At 41.6% G+C, this 27,864-nt stretch overlaps 1 protein-coding gene and 1 long non-coding RNA gene across 3 annotated transcripts in view; one reads left to right on the forward strand and one right to left on the reverse strand.

The window, feature by feature from the left end:
• Window positions 1–11: 11 nt before the first annotated feature.
• On the forward strand, window positions 12–27,131 carry LOC117351238. Of its 2 annotated transcripts, none has more exons than XR_004537358.1 (4): window positions 12–73; window positions 13,104–13,307; window positions 15,425–15,507; window positions 26,867–27,131. It is a non-coding gene; the product is annotated as an uncharacterized LOC117351238 (long non-coding RNA). The 2 variants fall into 2 exon arrangements; XR_004537359.1 differs by lacking the exon at window positions 12–73 and adding an exon at window positions 3,004–3,165.
• The window catches only part of FGD3 (FYVE, RhoGEF and PH domain containing 3), a 221,874-nt gene continuing 210,311 nt past the window's right edge, over window positions 16,302–27,864 (reverse strand). Inside the window, exons 18-19 of the mRNA XM_033926275.1 lie at window positions 25,908–26,048; window positions 16,302–17,189 (exon numbers count right to left, since the gene is read on the reverse strand). Coding sequence (XP_033782166.1) covers window positions 16,965–17,189; window positions 25,908–26,048 — 366 coding nt within the window. The 3' untranslated portion in view covers window positions 16,302–16,964. The remainder of the gene's footprint in view (window positions 17,190–25,907; window positions 26,049–27,864) is intronic.

Raw genomic sequence — 27,864 nt, forward strand, 5'->3', positions numbered from 1 at the left:
AGCACAGACAGAAGGAAGTGCAGTCAGAGACTGGGAAAGATGGTTTGAAAACCAAAATCACCAGGCAACCAAGGTAGGGGAAATGATTTTATTTTCAATTTAGTGATTGAATTGTGTCAGTTTTGAGAAATTACATCTGCTGTCTATATTTCGCACTGTTCAGGAAGAAATGCATTTGTTTCTATTTCTCTTGCATCTTAGGGTTTTGTTTGTATATATTAGTACTTTAGTTTCTGGTCCTGTATTTGCACAGGGGTTATCTGTGTTCTGACCAAGGCCAGGTGTTCTGGTAGGAATGAATATTGAGAAACATACAGTGTGCTTTGCGTACTTTAATTAAGTTTGTATACCACATCATCTCCATATAGATAGAGCTCGACACGGTTTACAGGTAATTCAATAAGTGAGGGAAGGACATAATAAGAAATTAGAGGTTATGAAGAGGATAGCTAGCTTTACATTTTGGAGAAAAGGCAGGTTTTCAGATGCTTTCGGAATAATTGGAATGAGCCTAGGTTCCACAGCGGGGCAGGGAGGTTATTCCAAATTCAAAGGAAGGCTACAAAAATGGTGTGTGGTCTTCGTGATAAGGCGTATGGGGACAGACTTAAAAATCTCAATCTTTATACTTTGGAGGAAAGGCGGAAGAGGGAAGATATGATAGATTCATTTAAATACCTGTGTAATATAAATGTACATGAGTTGATTCCCTTTCATTTGAAAGGAAACTCTGCAATGAGAGGGCATAGGATGAAGTTAAGAGGTGATAGGCTCTGGAGTAATCTGAGGAAATACTTTTTTTTATGGAAAGGGTGATAGATGCATGGAACAGTCTCCTGGAAGAGGTGGTGGAGACAGAGACTGTGTCTGAATTCAAGAGGGCCTGGGATAGGTACATGGGATCTCTCGGAGAGAGAAAGAGATAATGGTTACTGTGGAGGGGCAGATTAGATGGGCCATTTGGCCGTTATCTGCAGTCACGTGTCTGTTTCTATTAATAATGTGGGCTTGTATCCCTTTGTTAATGTCTGTGAATGTCCTTTTCTATTATTGATACACTTGGGGGCACACGCAATCTATTTGCTATTCTATTTCACAAGAGAGAAGAGATTCTACTTTTCTGCACTCTATCTCAATTTGTTTTGCCCTGACTTTAATAATTGCATTCAATATCCCTAATCTCTCTTTTCCAAAAATGTTGCCTGGGATTGTCATGTCTGAATAAAGTAATATTGCTAATGTGCAGTACATTAAAACAAATTAAAAGTCAGTGGGGTGCCACTCAGATTAATAGATAGCACATTATTTCATAAGCCAATGAACTGATGTCTTACTATTATACACGAGATATGCTTATGCTTAGCATTCCTTTGTAAATGAGGTGAATGAGACTAATTAGAGCCTAGAAAAGGTTAATGTAATATTGAATCCTACCATCAAACACAGTTTAGAGTAGACCAAATGTGTAGGACTTTTTAACAGTTTAACATAAGAATAGCCATACTGGGTCAAAGCAATGGTCCACCTAGTCCAGCATCCACAGTAAATAGCTATCATATATCCTCCCTCCCTCCCCCATTCCTCTCCCCCAAGCAAGCTATGATACAAGCTTTAGACTGAGACTGTGTTCAACTTTTCAAGTATAGCTCTGATATTTTTTTAAACCAATAGGAGGAAATATTTTTTCACTCGGAGAATAGCTAAGCTCCGGAACGCATTGCCAGAGGTTGTGGTAAAAGCAGATAGCGTAGCTAGTTTTAAGAAAGATTTGGACAAATTCCTGGAGGAAAAGTCAAGATGAAAAATATGGTAACAAATTTTGGTTTTAGAAAGGTTTTGGAATCTTATTTATTTCCTAGAGGCTGTGATAGATGAGGGTTTTTTTTTAAAGTTTGTATTAGCTTTTGTATATAATTGTTTTATTTGTTTCTAAATTATTTGTAAACCACGTTAAATGTGAGAGATTAGAGAAACTGGGCCTCTTCTCCCTTGGAAAGACTATTGCTAATTTTGCATAATGACTTATTATTGCTAAATTTGCACAAATCTTGCTAAATCTGCACGAATACAGGATGTCCGGGGCGGTACTTGGAGAGACCTCCCAGGAAAGGGACTTGGGAGTTCTGATCAACAAGTCGATGAAGCCGTCCACACAATGTGCGGCGGCAGCAAAAAGGGCAAACACAATGCTAGGAATGATAAAGAAGGGGATCACGAACAGATCAGAGAAGGTTATCATGCCGCTGTACCAGGCCATGGTACGCCCTCACCTGGAGTACTGCGTCCAGCACTGGTCACCGTACATGAAGAAGGACACGGTACTACTCGAAAGGGTCCAGAGAAGAGCGACTAAGATGGTTAAGGAGCAGGAGGAGCTTCCATACAGCGAAAGATTAGAGAAACTGGGCCTCTTCTCCCTCGAACAGAGGAGATTGAGAGGGGACATGATCGAAACATTCAAGGTACTGAAGGGGATAGACTTAGTAGATACGGACAGGTTGTTCACCCTCTCCAAGGTAGGGAGAACAAGAGGGCACTCTCTAAAGTTGAAAGGGGATAGATTCCGTACAAACGTAAGGAAGTTCTTCTTCACCCAGAGGCTGTTATAGGGGAAACACCCTCCAAGGATTCAAGACAAAGTTAGACAAGTTTCTGCTGAACAAGAACGTGCACTGGTAGGGCTAGTCTCAGTTAGGGTGCTGGTCTTAGACCAGAGGGCCTCCGCGTGAGCGGACTGCTGGGCATGATGGACCACTGGTCTGACTCAGCAGTGACAATTCTTATGTTCTTATGTTTACACACAAAAAAGGATCCATTGAAGAAATTGGCTCATATTATCCTTGTATGAACTTTATTTAAAGGAAAGCAAGCCTTCTGAGGATTCTACATACAACACAAAAAAATTTATTTGATTGAAAAGATTGTATTAATTACATTTATATATATTAACTTGCTGGGTAGATGGTGAGATTTATGGACATTTGTATATCCCCAGATGAAATTTAGTCTATAGTCGAAAGATGGATGTATAGCAGAAAGTGAAGGAGAGAAACACAGCAAATGGATAAGGTGGCCCTGGATACACAGTTAAGAGCACAGATAGAAGGAAGTGCAGCCATAGACTGAGAAAGATGGTTTGGAAACTCAAATCACCAGGCAACAAAGGTAGGGGAAATGATTTTATTTTAGTGATTGAATTGTCAGTTTTGAGACTTTACATCTGCTGTCTATATTTTGGTCTTGAGCAGAAAGAGAAGTGGGAGAACAGAACAGAAAGAAATGTGAGCTATTTTGCCTGCATCAATTAGGGTCTTCTGAGGCAGCTGATTGCAAAGTAGTCAGGACCTGAGACCCATTTGTACTCATTCACACGTTTATATGCAGCTAAATTTTAACATTTTTTACTTTTTGATGTAGTGAATTGACTCTTTGTCTTTCCATTTAAATATATTAAGTAACTTGATAAAAAGCACTTTATACACTAATTGTTGTGCAACGATTGAGAACTTGAGCCGTTTTCAAAGGTGGGCTTTCTAGTTCACTGGCAGGGTGTTTTTACCTTGTAATGGTTCTCTGAGCACAATACAAGTATGACTTAGTAAATGCTGTGAATATTTTGATATATGCCCAGAGTGTATTCATTTGATATATTTTCCACTGTTCAGGAAGAAATGCATTTGTTTCTGTTTCTCTGGGGGTTGTACTGCATGCAGAGTCTTGCATCTTAGGGTTTTGTTTGTATATACAGTGGTACAGTGGTAATTTGTTCCAGAAGCATGCTCATAATCCAAAGCACTCGTATATCAAAGCAGCTTTTCCCATAAGAGTTAATGTAAACTAGAACAATTTGTTCCACATCCCCCAAAACTTAATTATCATTAGTGATGCTTCCACCGCTGCCTCTGCCACAGACCTATCCATGCGGCTTCTCTAGTTCTCCTCCTCTGCTGCTGTTTGCTGCCTCTCACTGCGGGTTGTGCGGGTGGTGAAGAAGAAGAAGAAGGGATATCTGCTTAGATGGGAGGGTTGCTCAGTGGAGTGGTAATGGAACTGAGCAAATAACCTTCCTTGATGACTTTGAGGACCCAAGAGTCCGATGTGACAAGAGTCAAACACCGATGAAGCAATTGCAGATGACCTCTGGTAGGTTGGGGAAGAGGTTGAAGAGAAGGATTGTTGGCCATGCTCTCTATAAGCACACCAAAAAGACTGAGCTGGTTTTTGCAGGGCTGAAGGCTGAGACTTTTGAGGTCTCTGTTGTTTTTGCTTCTTCTGTGGTGGAGGCTTAGAAGAAGAGGACGCTGGATACTTCCTTTTGTAGGAATAAGAAGTAGATTTTGCACTAGGTTTTGACTGTGTTTACTCTTAGCTTTAGATCTGTTTTAAAGAGTTCCAGTTTTGCTTATGCTGAGTAAGCTTTTGAGTAGCGGCCTCTATCCAGTCACCAAAGAGTTCCTCACCCAGACAAGGGATGCTGGCCAAGCAATTTTGGAGATTGATGTCCATGTTGGAAACTCGCAGCCAAGCAAAATGTGTCATCGCAACAGACATTGCGTGAGCTCAAAGACATCAAATGCAGTTCTTGCCATATACTTTCTGGCTTGTAGGGTATTGTGAATTGTGTTCTGAAAATCCTCCAGTCAATCCGAGGGAAGATATTGCTCAAATTCAGACAAGTGTCATGTCAGATATTTGAGGTAAAAGGACAGGTGGAGCTATTAGTGAAAGAGAAAGGAGTCTCCCAATTTTTGAAGAGGGCATCCTTGAGGAGACTAGGTCTTTAGGAGGTTCATCAAAATCTGAAACAACCCGTAGTTCAGCTCCAGGTTCAATATCAGCCTCCAGCTTGATAGGAAAAGCATTTCCCAACTGTCTAATATATTTAGTGAAGGAGTCTACCCGATATTCAGGCCCAAACACTGCAAACAACAACTATGCAGGTCAGTGATAGAAATAGGGCGGACACCGACAGCGCTTCTTAAACCCACTCGATGGTTTTGACACGGACAGGAAAATCTTGGCAGCGACGTTAAACTCAAATTTTGGTGACAGAAAAAGAAAAAAAAACCTGCCGAGGGAGAAAAAAATAGAGGGCCAAAGGCCTGGTCGTAAAAGACGATGAAAAAATTATTAGAATTTATAAACCGATCATAAAATAATGAAAGAAAGAAAAGAACTTGGCAAAAAAAAAACAAGAAAAAAGAGACGTTAACGGGAAGGCAACAGTCACACTGGACAGAGTCCAGAAAAAAAACATTTCTTTGCTTTGCAGAAAATGAAGGCCTAAGGTACCGCAAGCTGGCGTCAGGTGGGAAGGCACTTATACATATGTGGTACAGGCAGTTGCAAAGTTTCTAAAAACTTAAAGTTGCAATACACTTTTACTACAGTATGTACTGTGCTCCGTGGATGTGAGAATATGCTGCCCGTTTGTCCTTGGATAACATTGCTTTATGGGATTGTGCGTTCAACGTTACTTTGATTTTAATACTTAATGTACTGCTATAAACCGAAGTGCTATAGTGGTTTTCAATTCTAAAAATAGCAAGTTACAAACTTAAAAACATGTCATTGTACAACAATTATTATACTAATTATCCATCACATCCATAGGACCCACCCCAAATAATCCTCTAATTGCAACCCTCATTAACAAATCCACTAACTATACAAAAGACCTCAATAAATAGCTGTTACCCATTGCATTCTGATTCTCCTTATTATCCATGCTCTAGTGTTCATTCCACAGTACAAAAGTTTTCAATATCTTATGAAAACCCAAGTAACTTTCCATTGATTGCACTTCAGTTGGCAGATTAACATAGAAACACAGAAACATAGAAATAGACGGCAGATAAGGGCCACGGCCCATCTAGTCTGCCCACCCCAATGACCCTCCCCTACCTTTCTCTGTGAATAGATCCCACGTGTCTATCCCATTTGGCCTTAAAATCAGGCACGCTGCTGGTCTCAATCACCTGAAGTGGAAGTCTATTCCAGCGATCAACCACCCTTTCAGTGAAAAAGAATTTCCTGGTGTCCCCCGTGCAGTTTCCCGCCCCTGATTTTCCACGGATGCCCCCTTGTTGCTGCGGGACCCTTGAAAAAGATTATTCCACAAGTTAGAGCCAGCATAACAGTAAGCTCTTTTCCGGCTTCCAGTCACTCTCACTTTATCCAATGATGGTAAACTGAAGCAAGTTCTGAGGTGGACGCAGAACACATATTGGAGCGTATTTACATATCTGACAAATACTCTGGGACATTCCACTTCAAAGCTTTAAAAAACAAACATAAAATGTTAAAAGTAATTCACCCTTTAATAGGCAACCAATGCAAACATGATCTGATTTCTTTTTTTTTTTTTTTTTTCCAGTTATCAATTTGGCAGCAGTATTTTGCACTTGTAATCTTGCTAAACAAGTCTTTCTATAAACACAGCCAGGGAAATTACCACAGGACACTTCTGGATGTCCTGCAGTAAGCCTTTTCTGGTGTGCTAAGCCCTCATTAGGGCTTAGCTTAGCAAAAGCACCCTATGTGTCAGGAATAATCTTGGTTTTAAAATGGCTTTAAAACCATTACGCCTGGTAATTTTTTGTAGTGCATGGAGGTTTTCATAAACGTATTTGAATAACTCATACTTTTGACTTTTGCAAGACAAAGACAGAATAGGCCAACCATTATCTTCAAGCTCCCTGACCTACATACTGTTATTGTGTAACCGGGTTAGCATCTAATGCAAAAGTGCAAGAGGAAATGTGAGTTTTCGTTAGGAAACCTCTGAATGAATTTTCTATCAAGGTTCTAGCATTGCCCGCTGTGAAGACCTGATATGTAGCTCTAGGTTCTAGGCTTAGCATTTTCAGTCTGAACCTGCTATCTTTTATTATAACTGTGCAGTTTAAAACTAAATCCATATTGTGGAGTTGCATTAGCAAGAGCATGCTCTATCACTTTCATTACTAGGAAACTTCTGATGGGGGGGGGGGGGGGTGGGAGGCTGATCTCTAGCTCAGGTGCAAGCTAAGTAGCTCTTAAAGCTGTACTTAAATGTTTATCAGGCAGAAGATAAGATATAGGCTATATAATCTTGAGCCTCAAAACAAAGCGGTGTTAAAAATTAAAGAAAAGAAAAAAAAAAGATCTTGCTCTTAAAATACTAGATACTATAATTAAGAAATGAAGATTTGTTGGGAGGGGGAGGGGTGCAAATGTAAACCTCCAGCAGTAGCCACATTTAATTTTTCATCAGTAAATATCTTCTCGTCTCTCATAAGAATGCGATGGCTGTCTGTAAGTGCTAGTTTTTGTCCCAGTAGGTAAACAGCTGATTATCACATCCAGGCAGAGTAACTATTTAGTATTTCAAAGCAATAGCTGCATATGGGTCCGGGAGAAAGAAAGTTAATAATTTACATGGGCTTTTTCTGACAGTACTATTCTCTCCTGAGATAAAAATAGGCACTTTCAAAAGGAGGTCTGACATAACCATTAAGCATGACTAGGCAGTTGCCTGGGGCAGCAAAAAAAAAAAGCAGCTTCACTCAAAACAGTAGGTTCTGACAGGCACACGAACCCAAAGAATCATCAGCATGTACTTTAACCTGCATTTTTATAGGCATTTTTTTGTGTGATAATCTAGATTGAATTTAAGTATCAGTGTCTTGTGATGCAACAGACTAGGAGCTTAAAAGTTTAATTGGGGGAAGGTGTAAGGCTGAAGGTTTGCCTAAGGCACCCCATCACCAGTGCCTGACTAAGAACATATGAATTGCCGATGCTGGGTCAGACCAGTGGTCCATCCTGCCCGGCAGTCCGCTCACGCGGCAGCTCCCAGGTCCAACCTCACCTGTCTACGTTCCAGTTTAGCAGGAACTTGTCCAACTTTGTCTTGAAGCCCTGGAGGGTGTTTTCCCCTATAACAGACTCTGGAAGAGCGTTCCAGTTTTCCTCCACTCTCTGGGAGAAGAAAAACTTCCTTACGTTTGTACGGAATCTATCCCCATTCAGCTTTAGAGAGTGCCCTCTCGTTCTCCCTACCTTGGAGAGGGTGAACAATCTGTCTTTTATCTGCTAAGTCTACTCCCGTCAGTATTTTGAATGTTTCGATCATGTCCCCTCTCAGTCTCCTCTTTTCAAGGGAGAAGAGGCCCAGTTTCTCCAATCTCTCACTGTTTCAGAAATAGTCACTGTAACCAGCATTGAGCTAATTTGCTCTCAGGGCCAGTGCTAGAATGTTAGTCACCCTCGGTAAACCTTGTCTTGTGCCCCACCTGAATTAATGTTCAGGCTCTAGCTTCCTCCTGGGGTTTTCATTATTAAACTCAACAACAATGATCACCCCCCAACTCTGTCCCTTCCAAGAAAAATCTAAAAACATCATCAGGGTGACATTTAAAAGGACTTAGAAATAGTGCAGATGGCACAAGTGTGTGGTTTTTTTAAAAAAACCAGGGCCACATCTAGCTTTGGCCAATTTTACGTTTAAGGAAGGGGAGCAATTGTTCCACCCATCAAAACTACTCCCTCTGCAAGTGCCTCCCCAGCACTCAAACTGCCCCCCTACTCCCTAAAACTTCTCTGCCACTCCAAAACTGCCATAACCAACTACTAGCCCCCTGTAATTGCCCTACCTGCCCCCAAACACAAAAGGTAACTTTTGCAACTGCCCCACCACCCCAACTGCTCACCCCACTGAAATTACACCCCAGAACTGGCCCTAATCCCCAACATACACCATCCCCACTACTCAAAACACATACACATCTTACCTATCTAAAATGTATTGCATTTTTAATCATTCAGATGTATATTCAGTTTCTTTGTTAATTGTACTACGATAAACTATTAAATGAATCATAGAGATTCCTCGTTGGTTAATATGTGTACAGGCACATAATATCTGTTGATATGGGCAGGGTAACATTAAGCGAATGACTCTCTACATACCTAGAGTCCAAAGTTTAAGGGACCTCTGGAGGTTAGGACTGACAACTGTCTGGCTAGTTTCTGTATTCTATAGCAGTGGTTCCCAACCCTGTTCTGGAGGACCACCAGGCCAATCGGGTTTTCAGGATAGCCCTAATGAATATGCATGAAGCAGATTTGCATGCCTGTCACTTCCATTATATGAAAAACTCTCTCATGCATATTCATTAGGGCTAGCCTGAAAACTCGATAGGCCTGGTGGTCCTCCAGGACAGGGTTGGGAACCACTGTTCTATAGAATTTTTGCATTAATATCTGGAAGTTAGAAGAATGTCTGGACATTTTTCAGATTTAAAACCCAAAGCAGCAAAAATTGTAGATAAAATCCAGCCAGTTTTTTTTTTTGTTTTTTTTGGGGGGGGGGGGCTACGGCAGGTGGGAATAGTGGAAGGTAGCTCTAGTCCAGGGGTGTCAAAGTCCCTCCTCGAGGGCCGCAATCCAGTTGGGTTTTCAGAATTTCCCCAATGAATATGCATGAGATCTATATGCATGCACTGCTTTCATTGTATGCCAATAGATCTCATGCATATTCATTGGGGAAATCCTGAAAACCCGACTGGAATGCGGCCCTTGAGGAGGGACTTTGACACCCCTGCTCTAATCAGAGAAGGTGGATGGGACCCAGCCAATGCAAAGGCCATTGGGGTGGAGCACTTGAAGACCTGGAATGAAAGATTCATCTTAAAGGTAAATAGATTTTTTTAAAACCCCAAAACTTCCCTAAGTTTTGGCATAGGGTTTTTTTTTCTCTCTTTTTATATTGAGAGCAATTTCATGTTTGTATGCAATTTGCCTGCCCACTGTGCTATCTCCTTTAGTGCATTATTTCATTTTAGAATTTCCTGTGCTTAAAGTCTTTCTGCATTAGGAGTAAGATTAGCACAGGAAAATGTCAAGAGAAACTGCTACACTAAAGAATAGTGCAATTTACTACACAGACCTTCCCCTTTATAAAATTTACCTCCATTGTTTTGCTGTAACTGCAGCTTTTTTTTTTTTTTTCTCCTTTTTTGTCTCCTCCCATTCCCAAAGGTGCCTTTAGTTGCTTGGCCCCTGTCTAATGGAACTTTGCCTACTACATGGTAAACATAGTAACATAGTAGATGATGGCAGATAAAGACCCGAATGATCCATCTAGTCTGCCCAACCTGATTCAATTTATATTTTTTCTTCTTAGCTATTTCTGGGCAAGAATCCAAAGCTCTACCCGGTACTGTGCTTGGGTTCCAACTGCCGAAGTGTCCGTCAAATCTCACGGCAGCATCTACACCCATCCCTCCCCAGCTTCAACCAAAAGGCCATATACAGACACATACCGTGCAAGTCTGCCCAGTACTGGTCTTAGTTCAATATTTACTACTATTTTCTGATTCTAAATCCTCTGTGTTCATCCCACACTGTTTTCCTCTGCACCACTTCTCTTGGGAGCGTATTCCAGGCATCCACCACCCTCTCCGTAAAGTACAATTTCCTAACATTGCTCTTGAATCTACCACCCCTCAACCTCATATTATGTCCTCTGGTTTTACCATTTTTCTTTCTCCGGAAAAGATTTTGTTCTACGTTAATACCCTTCAAGTATTTGAACGTCTGAATCATATCGCCCCTGTCCCTCCTTTCCTCTAGGGCAAGGGTGCCCAATATGTCGATCACGATCAACCAGTAGATTGGGAAGGCAACGCGAGTCGATCGTGGAGCCCATCCCGGGCTCCGTGATAGACTCGTGTTGCCATCCCGATCTGCAGGGCCGATCAGCCTTCCTCTCCCCGACGTCCCCACCGCCGCCCCAAGCTCTCCCTGCAGAAGCGTTGGACTGACCAGCCTTCCTCTCCCCAATGTCAATTCTGACATCGGAGAGGAAGTTCTAGGCCAGCCAATCGCTGCCTGGCCCAGAACTTCCTCTCTGACATCAGAATTGACTTTGGGGAGCGGAATGCTGGTCAGCGTGATGCTTCTTCAGGGAGAGCTTGCGACGGCGGCGGCTTGGGGGAAGGCAGAGAGAAAGAAAGAAAGAAAGAAAGAAAGGGGGCAGGCAGGGAGACAGAAAGAAAGAAGGGGGCAGGGAGAAACAAAGAAAAAGTTCGGGGAGAAAATGAGGTCTGGAGGAGAGGAGGCATACAGGAGGCTGAAAGAAGGGAAGAAATATTGAATGCACAGTCAGAAGAAGAAAGTGCAACCAGAGACTCATGAAATCACCAGACAACAAAGGTAGGAAAAATGATTTTATTTTCAATTTAGTGATCAAAATGTGTTCATTTTGAGAATTTATATCTGCTGTCTATATTTTGCACTATGGCTCCCTTTTACTAAACCGCATTAGTGGTTTTTAGTGCAGGGAGCCTATGAGCATCAAGAGCAGCGTGGGGCATTCAATGCAGCTCCCTGCACTAAAAACTGCTATTGCGGTTTAGTAAAAAGGGAGGGGGTAGTATATTTGTCTATTTTTTGTATAGTTGTTACTGAGTTGACATTGCATAAAGTCATATGCCTTGACCTCTTTGAAAAAAACCCGGAATATAAATGATAATTAACATATTCTCTGCCTTTCAGTGTTGTTTAAAAATTTTTTTTATTGTTGGTAGATCATTTTGACTTGGTATTTTAAAAGTAGCTCGTAAGCCCAAAAAGTGTGGGCACCCCTGCTCTAGGGTATACATATTCAAGGATTCCAGTCTCTCTTCATGTCTTCTGGCGCAAACCTCCAATCATTTTTGTCACCCTCATCTGGACCAAGTCTTCTTACGTCCTTCGCCAGATACGGTCTCCAAAACTGAACACAATACTCCAAGTGGGGCCTTACCAATGACCTGTATAGGGGCATCAACACCTTCTTCCTTCTACTGACTACGCCTCTCTTTATACAGCCCAGAATCCTTCTGGCAGCAGCCACTGCCTTGTCACACTGTTTTTTCGCCTTTAGATCTTCGGACACTATCACCCCAAGGTCCCTCTTCCCCGTCTGTGCATGTCAGCCTCTCACCTCCCAGCATATATGGTTCCTTCCTATTATTAATCCCCAAATGCATTACTCTGCATTTCTTTGCATTGAATTTTAGTTGCCAGGCATTAGACCATTCCTCTTAACTTTTGCAGATCCTTTTTCATATTCTCCACTCCCTCTTTGGTGTCTACTCTGTTACAAATCTTGGTATCATCCGTAAAAAGGCAAACTTTTCCTTCTAACCCTACAGCAATGTCACTCACAAACATATTGAACAGGATTAGCCCCAGCACTGAACCCTGAGGGACTCCACTACTCACCTTTCCTTCCTCCGAGCGACTTCCATTAACCGCCACCCTCCGGCGTCTGTCTGTCCTTACTACCTTAAGGGGTGAGGATTTCTTAATAAACAAGGAGTGAAAATGTGCCTTTTTATGAAGGTCTTTTATGGTAGTAGACCAAAACCCTCAGCCTAATTACCTCTTCAACTTTCCCTATTCATTCCCTTTGGAATTATTCAAATGTGTAATTGCATCAGCTTAAAAATCTATCCTCTTTTTCACTGCTACAGTATCTTATCTATTTATTGCAAACCACTTTGTTTCACTCCAAAAGCAGTTTATCAAGATAATAAACTCAAAGAACATCTTGTTCTAGGTGACTGCCTAGTTTGTTAAACTGGCCCTACTTGTTCTCTGAGAACTGGGGGGAAAAAAAGAGTTCATTGTGAGATTGTTGAAGCCAACAGGGAATTTCCCTCTGACCATATGTAAACATTGGGTTAATGTGAGTAATCCAGGCAAACATCTCAGGGGCTTATTTGGAGATTTTGTGGTCAGAGAACAAGGAGCAAGAGAAGATTTCTTTTTTTTACACCTCCCTCCTCTACAAGGAGATGCTGAAAAGTTCTCAGCCCAAACAACCAAATTGTGAGGGTTATTTTGCCACTGTATCTGGAGGGTGTTATCTTATTTTGTTTTGTGCCAATTTGCAGAAACAAAATTTTACGTTTTGACATTATTTCAGAGCAGTACAAAAAAGGGTTGAAAGACTCTCTGTTAGGCTTTCATTATTTCTTGTCTATGTTTTAGCTATTTACATGTTCTCAATAAACCGATTGTCCTTGAAGTTGGTTGACCTGTGTCCCTTTCCCACTCTTTTTCTGGTTTAGATAATTGATTGAACCATATCCACGTCATTTTCTTCTTGGTTGGGCTAAGTTTTCAGCACTCCCTCGTATATGAAAAACAAGATTTTTAATAAGCCACAAGTCGCACTGAAGACCAAAGGGCTTGAATGAAACCCCTAAGTGGCTTGCCTAGAGTCACAAGAAGGTGCAGTGGGAAAAAATGAATTAAAGTCATGTGATTTAAAGGTATGTTTATTGCAATTAACCGAAATGCAGCCCTACTCAAAAATAGTGTATTTTGGAAAAGTGCTCTTCAATTATATATGAAAACTACATTTGAGGCTTTGTGCTTTGCTATTTAAGTTTCACCTCTATGGATTTTACCTTTTAAGCTTATATGTATTGCTCTGTAGTTTCTCTACTACAAAAGGTTTTGCTTCTCACATTTTACAAAACTGTAAGGGAGAATTCTATGTAATGCCCTTTTTCTTGTTGGAACTTCCTGTCTCGGCAGATGCACAAGGCAAGTTTTTGTTTTTATGTGTGTGTGTTTTTAAAAGCCCATCTGCTTTAGCCTGCAGAGCACTATCAGGAAATGTGTTTTCACAGAAAGGAAGGTAGATGATGGAACACCCTCCCCAAAGTGGGTGGCAGTGGTTAAAGCAGTAACAGACTAACACAGAGATAAGCATAGAGGATCTATCAGAGCAGAAGCACAGCCATGTGTGCAGCATTTTCAGAATGTACTGTTTGATTGAATCAACAAGTAGTTTTGGGGTTGCCAGACTGAATGGTTTAGTAGGCAATTAAAAATGCTAGAAGTCCTCTATGGAAACACACAGCTTGTGTGTTCATTCATCTAGCCCACTGGTCTCAAACTGAAACCCTTTGCAGGGCCATGTTTTGGATTTGTAGGTACTTGGAGGGCCTCAAAAAAAATAGTTCATATCTTATTAAAGAAATTACAATTTTACATGAGGTAAAACTCTTTATAGCTTATAAATCTTTTCCTTTTGGCAAAGTCTTAATAATAATATTGTAATTTATAGTTAAAGAGACATATGATCAAGAAACTGTTTTATAAACATACCGAGGGCCTCAAAATAGTACCTGGCGGGCCGCAATTTTGAGACCACTGATCTAGCAGGCTGCATGGACAATGAAAACTAGAAGTCCTAGTTTGGTCAGTCAAGCAGGCTAAGCAAGGGATCTCAAAAGATGGCTATTTCAGAGAACAGCAACACTCATCATGGTAACATTATAAAGCTTTGCTTTTGAACACAAAAGCAAGGGGGCCTCAGCAAACTATGGTGAAGATTTTGTACACACATCTGCCCAAGACAGTTGAGTGCAAATGGAGGTGGTGACAAACTGTCTTGGGATTTATCTTTGCAGTGTGGACAGGAATAACAAAGTCGACTGGTCTTTTTTTGTACCATCATCTACTCTGTCACTATTTTATTCTGAAAATTCTGATTCAAACTTTCTTTGAGTGTAAATGTCAGTGATTCTGCCTGTTTTTCATGCATCAAAATAAGTACTCAATTTATGCATTGTAGAACGCTTAAAATCAAGTTTGGAATTTTTTTTTCCCACCCCAAAACATAATAATGTGAGTTTATTAGGACTTTTGAAATCGACTACCCATTAACAAATCGGCACTAGATAAGCCCGCTACCCATTAACAAAAAAAAGCATTTATTTTTTGTTTTTATTCTATTTTAAGAAGCTTGCAAAAATTGTTGAAATTCAGTGCTTAAGAGTTTGTGGCTACAGTGGCGTAGTAAGAGTGAGGTGAGCAGCAGCCGGGGCGGTGTTGCCCCTCCCCACGCCGTGCACCTGCCGCCCCACCCCCCTTGTGCCTTTATAAGTTCTCTGGCGTGAACACCATGTCGGGGTCTGCTCACCCTTTGATGTCACTTCCTAGGTGCAGGTCCTGGAAGTGATGTCAAGAGAGGGCACTGATACCGATGCGAGCAGCAACCTCAAGCCGGGGAAGGCAAGAGGTGGAGCAGGAGGAGGAAGGGTGCCCCCTCCCCCCTGCACTCCCTTTCTACACCACTGTGTGGATACAACAATATGGATCTAAAACAGATACCACAAATGAGAGATCTGTACAAATAGCTGCAGTTGTTTTCTGCTAAATCTTTCATTCACACTATTTTCAAATATATGTAACATTATTTACAAATTATAAATAAATCATAGGATTCTCAAAAGGTAACCAAGTTTTTTTTTTTTTTTTTAAGTCAACCCCTCTCCCTCAAAATAAGAATTAGAAATGTCAAAATGTTCTGATCTTTCAGTGTTGAAGGTTAATTGTCCCTCTTGGTAATGCTGTATAAAATTTGTGTTTTTTACAGTACGATAGACAAAAGGTTCTCAAAGGTCCACTCAACACATTCATGAAATTTGATCCCAAACCAGCCAAGGGCCTTATTTTCAGGTAAGTGTGCACAGGATTGGAGTTTTAAGTGCATACTTAGATTACAAAAAAATGATAATATACATACACAGTGGACACCTGTGTGTATAAATGGCCATTTTCCCATAAGCAGATACTAAGTGAGAAAGAGGTCATTAGCATTTAACAAAATACATAAAAGGCAGTCATTGCCAAATCAATGAATCAAGCTTGTGAATTCTTTTGTCCAAGCTGTTTTTTGTTGGGTTTTTTGGGGTTTTTTTTTAAAAGTCCTGAAACATTAACCTCAAGATTAACCTCAAAACAGAGACCTAAACACACAATTTGCTGAAAGGAAAGTGAATTATAGTATTTGACCTCACAAAGAACCTTGTTTACCAGAAAGGAAATACATTTATAAGATGTTATTGGTGGCCAGCCACAAGTTTTAAAAACCAACATTTTTAGGAACTACTCACAAACTATCTATACATCCTGAACAGCAAGTGAAAGACTCTTAAAATTTGTATTTACAAAACAGGGAAATAGGGAAACAGTTTTGAAAGTATTAAATTAATGCATCTCTCTCATACAATGCTTTTCTCAGAGCTTAACCCTTTCAGGACCATAAGGATCGTAGGCCAATTTTTGTGGTTTTGACGACATTTTTATGGTAAAAAGGGCTTGCAGATGCCAAAAAATTGATTTTTTTTGTGAAATATCATTATTTTTATTTAAAAAAATCACACTTCTGGCTTATGGACAGTGTGGCAAGTGAATCTTCTCGTCAATCTGGCAACGACGCTAATGAATGAATGTCGGAACCAGTTTGTTTACATAAAGGCAGTATCATATGGAATCCGTACATATCAAATTTAGAACTGTAGACTATCCCAATCAAAATTTATAGGATTTTAAAGTTATGGGACAAATATGTCCCTTGGTCCTGAAAGGGTTAAACACAGAGTCACAAACTATAGCTACCTCTGCAGGATGAACAGTAGATAACCAGATAACTATACAGAGTCAAAGTGTAATTAAAAGAGAGAAACTGTGCTGATGTTTGTAGACACCTGAAAGCAGAGCTAAAGGAAGTCATAACTGCATCCTGTGCAGTCATCACATACCATCATGCCCCCCCTGCTGTGCCTCCCTACCTTACCCAAACACACAATGCAGCATCGCCATCTGTCCACCCCCCCTCTCCAAACTCCTCAACTGCAAGCAAAGACTATGCCCAGCAACTTTCGGTGGAGCCTTCCACTCAAGCACATCCAGGCATCGCTAGATGCTGACTACATTAGCAACAGGAAAAAGAAGTGTGCAAAGGGGGTGGGACTCATCGATGCCTGGAATGCGCCCGTGCATAGCTTGCCACAGCTCTGTATTTGAGCACATAATTCACCCTAGGTTTCAAAGTGCCGTGACAGTCCGACTGTATTTTTGACAACACATGAACTCAGAAGCGTGGAGTGTCTCTTGCTGTGGCTTTTTAATTTTCATGGGTTTTCAACCCCCTCATCTGTCTCTCCTGTAATCCCTTTGGACGCTTTGGTGAGAATTTCTTTCCACTTCATTTGTAACTCTTCATCCTCCGCACTGAAGCATATGGTTTGCTGGGACTGAGAAAGCTTGAAAACGTGCTTCGATTCAAACTTTTCACTGGCACTGGGCAAACTTACTTCATAACCAGGCAAGGGTACTGCCCGTGGCGTGCGTCCATCCTGAAAAGAAAAACAAATCAACAAAATGATTAACATGCAGGATACCTCGGCCATTTGATACACCTGATACTGCTATTGCTATATGCCACTCCCCTCTGGCTTGCATTTGACCGTCTAAGGCAGACATGGGCAAATTACGGCCCGCAGGCCATATCCGGCCCATTTAGTTTTTTAATCCAACCTGCTGAATTTGGCAGCCAGATTGAAGATCTCAATGGAGCCATCCAGGCTGGCCATGACCAAGCTCTCCGAGCAACTGCAGTAATGCAGACAGCGGACCCCTGAGGGCACAAAGTGGAAGAAGCGCACCCGGTGCACCTGGAACTCCCCCAGAGCCAGCCGCAGCTCTGCGAGATGCACACACACGCACAAACATGTCATGCCGTCGGCTGGAAGCAGAAGTGACGCCCAGGAAGCGGAAGTGGCTCAGTCAAATTTAAGAACCCCTTGTGGCCCGTGAGTCAAAAGGTTTGCCCATCCCTGATCTAAGGTTTCATATGATTGAGCAAACATCCCACCTCCCAACCAATAACACGTCTTTATAGACACTTCGACTGCTGTCACAGAGCTGGTACCAGTAGGCTCCCTAGGTAAACCTTCAGCGCCTCCTTAATTAACTTTCAGGCCACCCTCAAGACTCTGATATTGCTACTAAGATTTATGGTTTTCCTTTGACTGCAGTTGCTCTTTTCTGCCTAGGTGACTGCCTAGTTATGCCTAATGGCTGTGCTGGCCCTGAGCCTATATGGCTTGTTCTCAAGGTTCTCTCAATACATTTGGGAAATTTGATCCCATATCAGCCAAACAACTTGACCCTGATGTACAAAAGGTCCTATTTGTGGGTAGAGGTGCACAGGGCTGGAGTCAGGGTACATACGTAGATTATAAAAACTATAACATATATAAACAGTGGACACCTACCTGTATACATAGCTGTTTTCTACCTAGGTGCTATTCAGAGATATGTGTCAATATTTGATAAGGCATGCTTTACATGTTATAATAGCATTTTGTAATGTATCTGTGTTCTTTGACAATCTGTACTATGGTTGGTGTAAGTACTTAGGTTAAAAAATGTGCCTCTATATTACATGTGGACTGCCATTTTTGATAGGAGTTTGGAAGTTTTGGTTAAGATGTCCAGAAATCCAGTAGAGAAAATGTCTATTTTCAAAACTGCAAGATGTTTCTTTTTGGCCCTTAGTGCGTCTTATCTTTTTTGAGCAGGGCAGTGGTCTCAAACTCAAACCCTTTGCGGGGCCACATTTTGGATTTGTATGTACTTGGAGGGCCGCAGAAAAAATAGTTAATGTCTTATTAAAGAAATGACAATTTTGCATGAGGTAAAACTCTTTATAGTTTATAAAACTTTCCTTTAACAGTTAAAAGGAAAGATATATAAACTATAAAGAGTTTTACCTCATGCAAAATTGTCATTTCTTTAATAAGACATTAACTATTTTTTCTGTGGCCCTCACATTTAAAGTTTAATATCTTTTCTTTCTCAAACCTGGCACATTTCAATCACTATATTGAAATTAAAATCATTTTCCCTACCTTTGATGTCTGGTGACTTTATTTTTCTGTGCTTTCAACTATGTTTCCAGGGCCTTCTTGTCCTTTGACTAATTTTCTCTCCGTCTTCACTTTTTGCCTTGCATTCAATTTTTCTGCTTTCTTTTCAAAATCTACGTTTCCATGTCTTACCTTCCCTTCTTCTTCCGTCCTATTTCCATGGTCTGATATCTCCTTTCCTTCCCTCCCTCCCTCCCATGAACTTGGCTTCTTTTCTTGTTCCTCTCCTCTCCCTTCCTTCCCTCTCTTTCCCCAATTGGGTACAGCAGCAGCAGCAGCAACAGCAGCATTTCCCTAGGGTCCCCCTTTCCTATGTAGCAGAAGCATTTCTCTTTCCCCTCCCCTTCCGTTCTCTTCCTTGTGGAGCAGCAGCGTGTCTGGCCAGCTCGTTCCATTCAAAGCCGCGGGAGGCGGCTCCTTGCGAGATCCGCACCTGCGTCTGAAGCCTCTCTGATGTTGTGATGTCAGAGAGGCTTCCAATGCAGGAGTGGATAGTGCGAGGAGCCGCCAACCCAAGGCTTTGAACAGAACGAGCTGGCCAGACACGCTGCTGCTCCAAAAGGAAGGGAAAGGGGAAGAGAAAAGCTGTTGATCGTGTCCAGACCGCGGCCGCAAATAAAACCTGGAGAGCCACATGCGGCCCATGGGCCGCGTGTTTGAGACCGCTGCTCTAGGGGTTACTGAAGTGAATATCACATTAAAAAGTCCCATATTATATTGTACGGTGAGCCCTCCAAAACCCACCCAAACTGTACCCATAACAATAGCCTTTATGCCTGCAGGTATAATCTTTTGTAGGCACAGTAAGTTTTGGAGAGGTCATGCCTTAATCCCTCAAGTGGTCATCTTTTTTTAACCCTTATTCATTTGTAAAACAGGTCTAGCCCCCAAACATCTAAATGGATGTTTTGTTATAAGTTTAATTATCCCTGCAGAACACCCAAGTCCTAAATCTGCCCTAAGCCAACTCGAAACATGCCTCTAACATGTCCCCTTAAGATTTAGATGCACTGGAGACAAAATGAACAGAAAGGTGTCTAGAAAGTCATTTTTGAAAACAGCCACGTGGACGTTTTGACTAGTAAGACGTCTTTTAGATGTCTATCTTTTTTGAAAATGAGCCCCATATTACACTAGTCTTCTATAAAATAGGTGCCTAGTTTTCCTTATAGAAAAGGCTCTAAATAAGTACCACGCTTATAGGATTATCCTCCATGTGTTTTGGAGTCTTTAAAACTTGAAGAAACTGTGTAGACAATTTAACAAATTTTCTGGTTATGGAAGTACTCAAACAAGGGGGGGGGGGGGGAGCGGAAAGGACAGAGGTGCTACACCCTTAAGAAGACCACATCCAGGGCAAACCACCCTCCCCCAGGCCACTGGCCAAGGTAAAAAAATGGCCTTAATGTGCGAGAAAGAGCTCCCTTAAATGAATCTGATTGATTTTTATTGCAGGTTAGTAAAAGAGCCCCTTAGGGTGGGGAGGGAAGGAGCACAGGACTTTCAAAGATTTGTAAGCCTTTCCCCTAAGCAAGTACTAAGCAGCCGCTGTGTGCCACCAGCCCAATTTTTAAAGGGAAATCCCATTTGACCAGCTCACATTTGCCTAAAAAACCCCACACCTTGACAAAGTTTGATATGTAAGATAAGCAGCAGTTGAACATGTGAAGTAAAATCTTCACTGGTTACTGTGTGTACTTTTCTATGATATTCTGATAATTGCCCACCTCCTGTGACTTTTAGTGAAAATGGATTTGACAAAACCTTAAGTCATTCGCATGACTAATTGAAAATGCATGCTATCCAACACCGTCACCCAACAGATTGGACATTAGAGAATGACACCAGGACAAATTTTCCCCCATCCCCGCGGGAACTCATTTTCCTGTCCCCTGCAAGCTCTGTCGTCATCTGCACAAACCTCAAACATTTTAAAATCATAAATGTTCAAGGCTTGTGCGGTTAAGACAGAGCTGACAGGAATGGGGCAGGGGACAGCGACAAAACTTGCGGGGACAGGGAAATTGATTTTCTACGGGGACAAATTTGTCCCCATGTCATTCTCTATTGGACATTCTAAATCAGGGGTGCCCAATACGTCGATCGCGATCGACCAGTAGCTCAGGAAGGCAACGTGAGTCGATCGCGGAGACCATCCCGGGCTCCGTGATAGACTCGTGTTGCCGTCCTGATCTACGGGCCGATCAGCCTTCCTCTGTGTTCTCCCTAGGACCTTTTAGCTGTGCGGTCCGCCCAGCTGTCATCTGCCGCTGCTGAATATTAAAAAACCCCCAAAAAAACCGGCTTGGAGATTTCAGCCCGTTGCGAACTTGTGCTCCGGGCTCTCAACGTGTGCGTGCCGGCTTCTCTTCTCTTCCCTCCAAAACCGGAAGTTATGTCCGGGGGGGGGGGGAGAAGGGAAGCCGGCACGCACATGTTGAGAGCCCTGAAACAAGCGTTCGCTACGGGCTAATGCGGGAAGTGAAGCATTTGTTCTTCTTCCTGCTGGGTCCTGCCTACTTTCTGTTTCCGCGAAGGCAGGACCCGGCAGCATTTCCCCCAATAGGTTGATCACGCTCTTGGGCTGATCAGCCTTCCTCTTCCCGACGGCAGAATTGACGTCGGGGAGAGGAATGCTGGTTGGCCGAAGCAGGGAGAGCTTGGGGCCTGTTATTGGTGGTGTTTGGGTCCTGGTCCCCAATGGCAGTGGCAGTGGCAGTGGCTTGGGGGAGGGCAGGGAGAAAGAAAGAAAAAGGGCAGGCAGGGAGACAGAAGGAAAGAAGAGAAACAGAAAAAAAAGAAAGGGAGGCAGAGGAAGGAAAAGTTGGGGGAAGGAATGAGGTCTGGAGGAGAGGAAGCATACAGGCTAAAAGAAGGGAAGAAAGATTGTATGCACAGTCAGAAGAAGAAAGTGCAACCAGAGACTCATGAAATCACCAGACAAGGTAGGAAAAATTATTTTATTTTAAATTTAGTGATCAAAATGTGTCTGAATTTATATCTGCTATATTTTACACTAAGGTCCCCTTTTACTAAACCGCAATAGAGGTTTTTAGCGCAGGGAGCCTATGAGTGTCGAGAGCAGCGCTGGGCATTCAGCGCAGTTCCCTGTGCTAAAAACTGCTATCGTGGTTTAATAAAAAGGGAGGGGGGTATTTGTCTATTTTTGTATGGTTGTTACTGAGGTGACAGTGCATAGAGTCATCTGCTTTGACCTGTTGGAAAAACCCTAGAATAGGAATGATAATTAACATTTTCTATGCGTACAGTGTGCTTTGTGTTTTTTTAAAATGTTATTGTTGGTAGATCATTTTGACTTGGTCATTTAAAAAGTAGCTCGCATGCCCAAAAAGTGTGGGCACCCCTGTTCTAAATGTTAATGGCAGCAAAGCTAAATAAGGTGGCAATGTAATAGCTTCTGAAAAGACAGTATCCTTTATAGTTTTAATATCTAAATACAGCATATTCATAGAAGCAGTTAAACATTTAGAAAGGAGATAGAGCAGCTTTTAAACTGAGATGTGGGGTAAAGCCGACAGTCGCCTGGGGCGGATGGTTCGGTGTGAGGTATCCTTGGAGGATACTATTGAAACAGGATATTTAGGGAGTCCCGGTAGAGAGGTCCCAATAATGGTGTAAGAAAGCCAGGAAGGCAGAGTAAGAGAGTCAAATTTTCCCCGTCTTCTCAGCAGACTATAGTTGCAAGGAAAAAACACAATTTGAAGTGTCTGTATGCAAATGCTAGAAGCCTAAAAAATAAAATAGGAGAGTTAGAGTATATAGCGCTGAATGATGAGATAGATTTAATAGGTATCTCGGAGACCTGGTAGAAGGAGAACCTGGGTACAAATTATGTTGCAAGGATAGAGTAGATCAAATTGGAAGGGGGGGGGGGGGTTGCGCTATATGTTAAAGAGAGAATTGAATCAAATAAAATAAACATTCTGCATGACATAGCAGTGTGGAATCCTTATGGATAGAAATTCATGTGTGAAGGGAAGGAATATAAAGGTTGGGTTATACTACCGTCCCCCGGGACAAAATGAGCAGACAGATGAAGCAGTGTTTTCAGAGATTAGGAAAGCTGGAGAAATGGGTGATTTCAATTACCCCCCAACACTGACATCGGGGAGTGCTAAGGAGGTAAAATTCCTAGATGTCATAAATGACTGCTTCTTGGAGCAACTGGTTCAGGAACCGACAAGAGGGGGTGCTGTTTTAGATTTGGTCCTTAGTGGAATGCAAGACATAGTGCAGGCGTTAACTGTGTTGGGAAACAGTGATCATAACGTGATCAAATTTGAGCCGATACTGGGAGCACCATCGCAAAAGAAATCTACTGTAGGGGCATTTAATTTTCAAAAGGGCAACTATGTTAAAATGAGGAAAATGGTTAAAAAGAAGCTAAAAGGATCAGTTGCAAAGGTTAGGACTGTAAACCAGGTGTGGATGTTATTTAAAAATACCGTCATGGAAGCCCAGACCAAATGTATTCCACGTTATCAGCAAAGATGGAAAGAAGAAGAAACGAGAGCCGGCGTGGTTAAAAGGTGACGTGAAAGAGGCTATTAGAGCTAAAAAAAAAACATCCTTTAAAGAATGGAAAAAGGATCCGAATGAAGAAAATAAGAAGAAACACAAGCACTGGCAAGTTAGATACAAAGCATTGATAAAGACAGCTAAGAAAGAATATGAAGAGAAACTTGCAAAAGAGGCAAAAACTCATAGCAATTTTGTTAGGTATGTCAGAAGCAGAAAATCTTTGAATCAACAATTCCGTTAACCTATGAAGCCATAATTTGTGCTATGATATTACATCTTAAGCCTTCTTTGGATAAATATAAAAGCCGTATTTTCTTGATTATGACGGGAATAGCTATCCAAATGATTACACGAAACTGGAAGAATTACGACAGACTTAATTACACATTTTGGTGGGCAAATGTTTTGTACCACTTATAAGTATGAGAGAATGAATGCGGAGTGTTTGGGGTTTAGTAATACATTTTAAGAGGGTGGGGTGCCCATTGACTGCATTTGTTGAATCGCACTAACTGTCATGTATTAGATCTCCTTACACATCCAAAGTGGGGGGGAGGGAAAAGTATTCTGATTACTAAAATTACTTAATTATAATATTGTAATTCCATAATATGTCTTCATCTATTAGTTAGGGGGGGGAATCATTGTTTTATGTATTAATTGTGTATTTAAAGTGCCTTTTTAGTGTTTATGTCTAAATTAATTGTATGGCACTGTCAAAGTTTAAAAATTAATAAAGATTTTTTTAAAAAAACAAACAAACTTCTATTTCTCCATCTCTGAGCTCAATCCTAGTCGTTGACACAAAATGCATCGCTTAGGTCCTACTCCGTAGCTGAGACTTGAACCCTCAGCCTCCTGTTACTAGCCCAGCACTCATTCCTTGAGCCAGCCGGGCTTTCACATCAAGAGCTTTTCGGAACTTCCATTTCTCCATCTGTGAACTCAAATCCTAGTTGTTGACAAAAAACGCATCAGAATAGAGGCTACCTCCTCACCTCACTTAGGTCCTACTAATCCCCCAAGGCCTTAGGTGAGCGTCAGGAGAGATTAGTTTTTGCCTGCGCTGGATCAAAGATGAGCCTATAAGCTAAGTGTTGCCTTAAAATACCTATACATACTTTTTGGAACATATTTGGATTCATAAAGAGACTTCGATATTGAGGATTTTGAATTTAAAGTTTGACTTATTTGATTATTGAAGATGATTACACAGATGAGCCACAAGATGGGGATCTGGAATAACTGTGTTATAAGAGATCCTATGATACACTTTTATGTATGATGTCTCCCCTCCCTCAGAAGATTTAACTGTTGAGTGTTTATAGTTCACACACATCGAGAGCGGCGCATTTTGAAATTCGGCGTTAGACGGACATTTTTGCATGCCACGTTTCCTTAATCATCGGCATATGTATAATGTAATACAGAAATAAGTCTTGAAGACTGGATGTTTTTACTTATATCATCTCGATACAAGTTCAAACTCCTGAGGCAGGCCCATTTAGGGCCGAAACATGATCGTGTTGAGTCTTTCTAGTCAATAAACGAGATTGAACACCATTCAGTCACCTTCGTTGTTTTTTCTGCTGAGTGTTTATAGTTTTCATTTTTGATACGGTTGTTGCTTTCACCCTTCATATCTCTATTGTGTTGTGGTAACTTCGTGAGGTGTTTTTAATTATACATTGTCCAACTCTTGGATCTATGTATAGAAATGCCTTATAAAAGTACCCTCTACGTATGCCATTTTTTTGCTGTTGTCTTTTTGAACATTTATTTACCAACTCTTAAAGTGCCTTGATATAGGAGGAGATCTGAAATCCATATATGCTTTTATCTCTTTTGATCTATCATTCAGAGACAGACTAGACTTAGGGGTTCATAGACAACGGCGCGAAAGACAAAAGCGCGCGCCGACAATTGAGCGCAGCGCGGAGGCACGCGCCGCACAAAATTACAGTTTTTAGGGGCTCCGACGGGGGGGGTTTTGTTGGGGAACCCCCCCAGTTTACTTAATAGACATCGCGCCGGCGTTATAGGGGGTTTGGGGGGTTGTAACCCTCCACATTTTACTGTAAACTGAACTTTTTCCCTAAAAACAGGGAAAAAGTTAAGTTTTCAGTAAAATGTGGGGGGTTACAAGTGCCCCGCACTGTTCCCTCTAAGCTGAGCAGGAGTCCTCCACCCACAGTCTCACCAATAGAGGGTGCTGTTTTACTGTCACATTTTTCAATTGTGAGGGACAGGCAAGTTCTGCAGGACTCCAGGGAACATACCTGTCCGTAGCGACTGAAAATATTCCACCCCCTAGTGGTAGCAATGCAGCTGGAGGACACCTGCTCAGCTTAGAGGGAACACAACCCCCCACACCCTCCACAATGGCCCCACAACGTGGCGCGATGTCTATTAAGTAAAGTGGGGGGGTTCCCCCCCACACACCCCCGTCGGAGCCCTAAAAACAGTAATTTAGAGCGGCGCGCGCCTCCGCACTGCGCTCAATTGTCTGGGCGCGCCTTTGTCCCGGCAACGCTTTTGACCCGACACCATACTTAGGCTTCTGCTGTTGAACAATACTCTGACAAAAGCGGTTTTTTTTACCTGGCTGCATCCTTGGAGATAGAGCACCAGAGGTTCGTTCCTAGGAACAGTCGCCCACACTTTCTGCCAAGTCTTCCCCTTGTCAAGGTACAGAAGATTGCTGCAGAAAAGGCTGTTTTCAGGTGCTAATGAAGTTTGCTTCTGTAAGAAAGAAAACAGAATTATGCTGTAATTTCAACATAATTTTTTTTTTTTGTAGCAATTTACCAAGCTGAAAGGCTAATTGCTCGGTGGTCACCATTTGCATGCTAAGATATTCATCACAGAGTGGCTATTGTGCCATGGTAATCAGAGAATATAATGTTTAAATTTCATCTTCTCACTGTAATTTCAGAATAGAAATGTTTCTCGCTTAGTTAAACTGGGTTGAGTGGAGAACATAAGAAAACAAAGACATGCTAATCATTATATCAGAGACTAGACCCACATGAAATATACATTCCTTAAATTTTTTTTCACATTTAAAAAGTAGAAGTGAGTACATTCAGACTATGGCCAACTTATGTACCACATATAGCAACAAATGAGGCAAATGGCACCACTCAAATTGTACGTACAATTAAATATTCAATGTAGCACAATGACAAAGCAGCTTCTGTGCCATATCCAACAACTGGACTTGGCCCAGGAATCACCACTCTGCCAATTCCTTACAGTCAAATCTAGTAAACTTTCTCCTCAGACCTTGCATAGACTTTAGAAAATTACTCAAAACTCACCTATTCCGAGACCCAGACCCTTAATGCCCCTTTTCAATCCTCCCCCCGTTCTGATCTACTCCCCTCCCCCATCTCCCTCCTCTCCCCCCTACTTCTCTCCTTGCTGTTTGCAACTCTATGATCAATTCGATATGTAACCACTTGTAATCTCTGTCTAACTAATGTGAACCGCCTAGAACTCTTCGGGGTATGGCGGTATACAAAAATGAAGTTATTATTATTATTATTATTATCTTTCAGATATTTGCAACTTGCATCTCAAAAATTCAGTGGAAACATCCACACTCATAGCTTATCCTAAATCTAGCCAACAAGTGTCGCCAGTGAGTGATGAGCTGTATTCCCCTCAGGGGCTGTGAAGACCGCCTCTGCCAACATCCCTGGTCCTGGCCAGTCTGGGGAGCAGAAGACCCAATTTGTGATTCGAAGGGAAGTGTACAGCACAAGATCAGAGCCATTGAGTTGTTCTGTATTTACGAACTGGTTTAACCTAATAAATTTAACAAATGACTATAGATGTGAATTCTCTTCATTGCAGCTCTTTTCAGATGGTTTTTATAATTTTTCAGATGGTTTTTTATAATTTTAGGAAATTCCAAATTTTATCATTAAGTTAATGTTTTCTGCTAATTTCCCAATGATATGTATCAGTCTTGACTTTTTGTACCTTGCCTTGAAAATTACATATTTAGTATCTTCCTGTCAGGCTTTATATTCTCACATATGGAATATTAACATAGAAACATAATGGCAGATAAATGCCAAATGGCCAAACCGCAGAATCCACTATGTCCTCCTCTCCATAAGAGATCCCATGTACCTGTCCCATGCTTTCCTGAATTCAGACACAGTCTTTGTCTCTAACATCTCCACTGGGAAACTATTCCACACATCTAACACCCTTCTTGTAAAAAAAAGTGTTTCCTTAGATTACTCCTGAGCCTATCACCTTTTAACTTCATCCTAAGCTTTCTTTTAGAGACTCCCCTCTTGCGCCTTTCCTCCAAAGTATGCATTTTTGAGATCTTTAAGTCTGTCTCCATATGCCTTATGATGAAGACCACCAACCTTCAAGATCCTGAAGGGCATAGAAAAAGTAGACAGGGACAGATTTTTCAAATTAAGGGGCGCCACAAGTACAAGGGGGCACTCGGAGAAACTGAAAGGGGACAGGTTTAGAACAAACGCTAGGAAGTTCTTTTTCACTCAGAGGGTGGTGGATACATGGAACGCGCTTC

The sequence above is a fragment of the Geotrypetes seraphini genome, chromosome 17 (assembly GCF_902459505.1).
Source record: "Geotrypetes seraphini chromosome 17, aGeoSer1.1, whole genome shotgun sequence".
Lineage (NCBI taxonomy): Eukaryota > Metazoa > Chordata > Amphibia > Gymnophiona > Dermophiidae > Geotrypetes > Geotrypetes seraphini.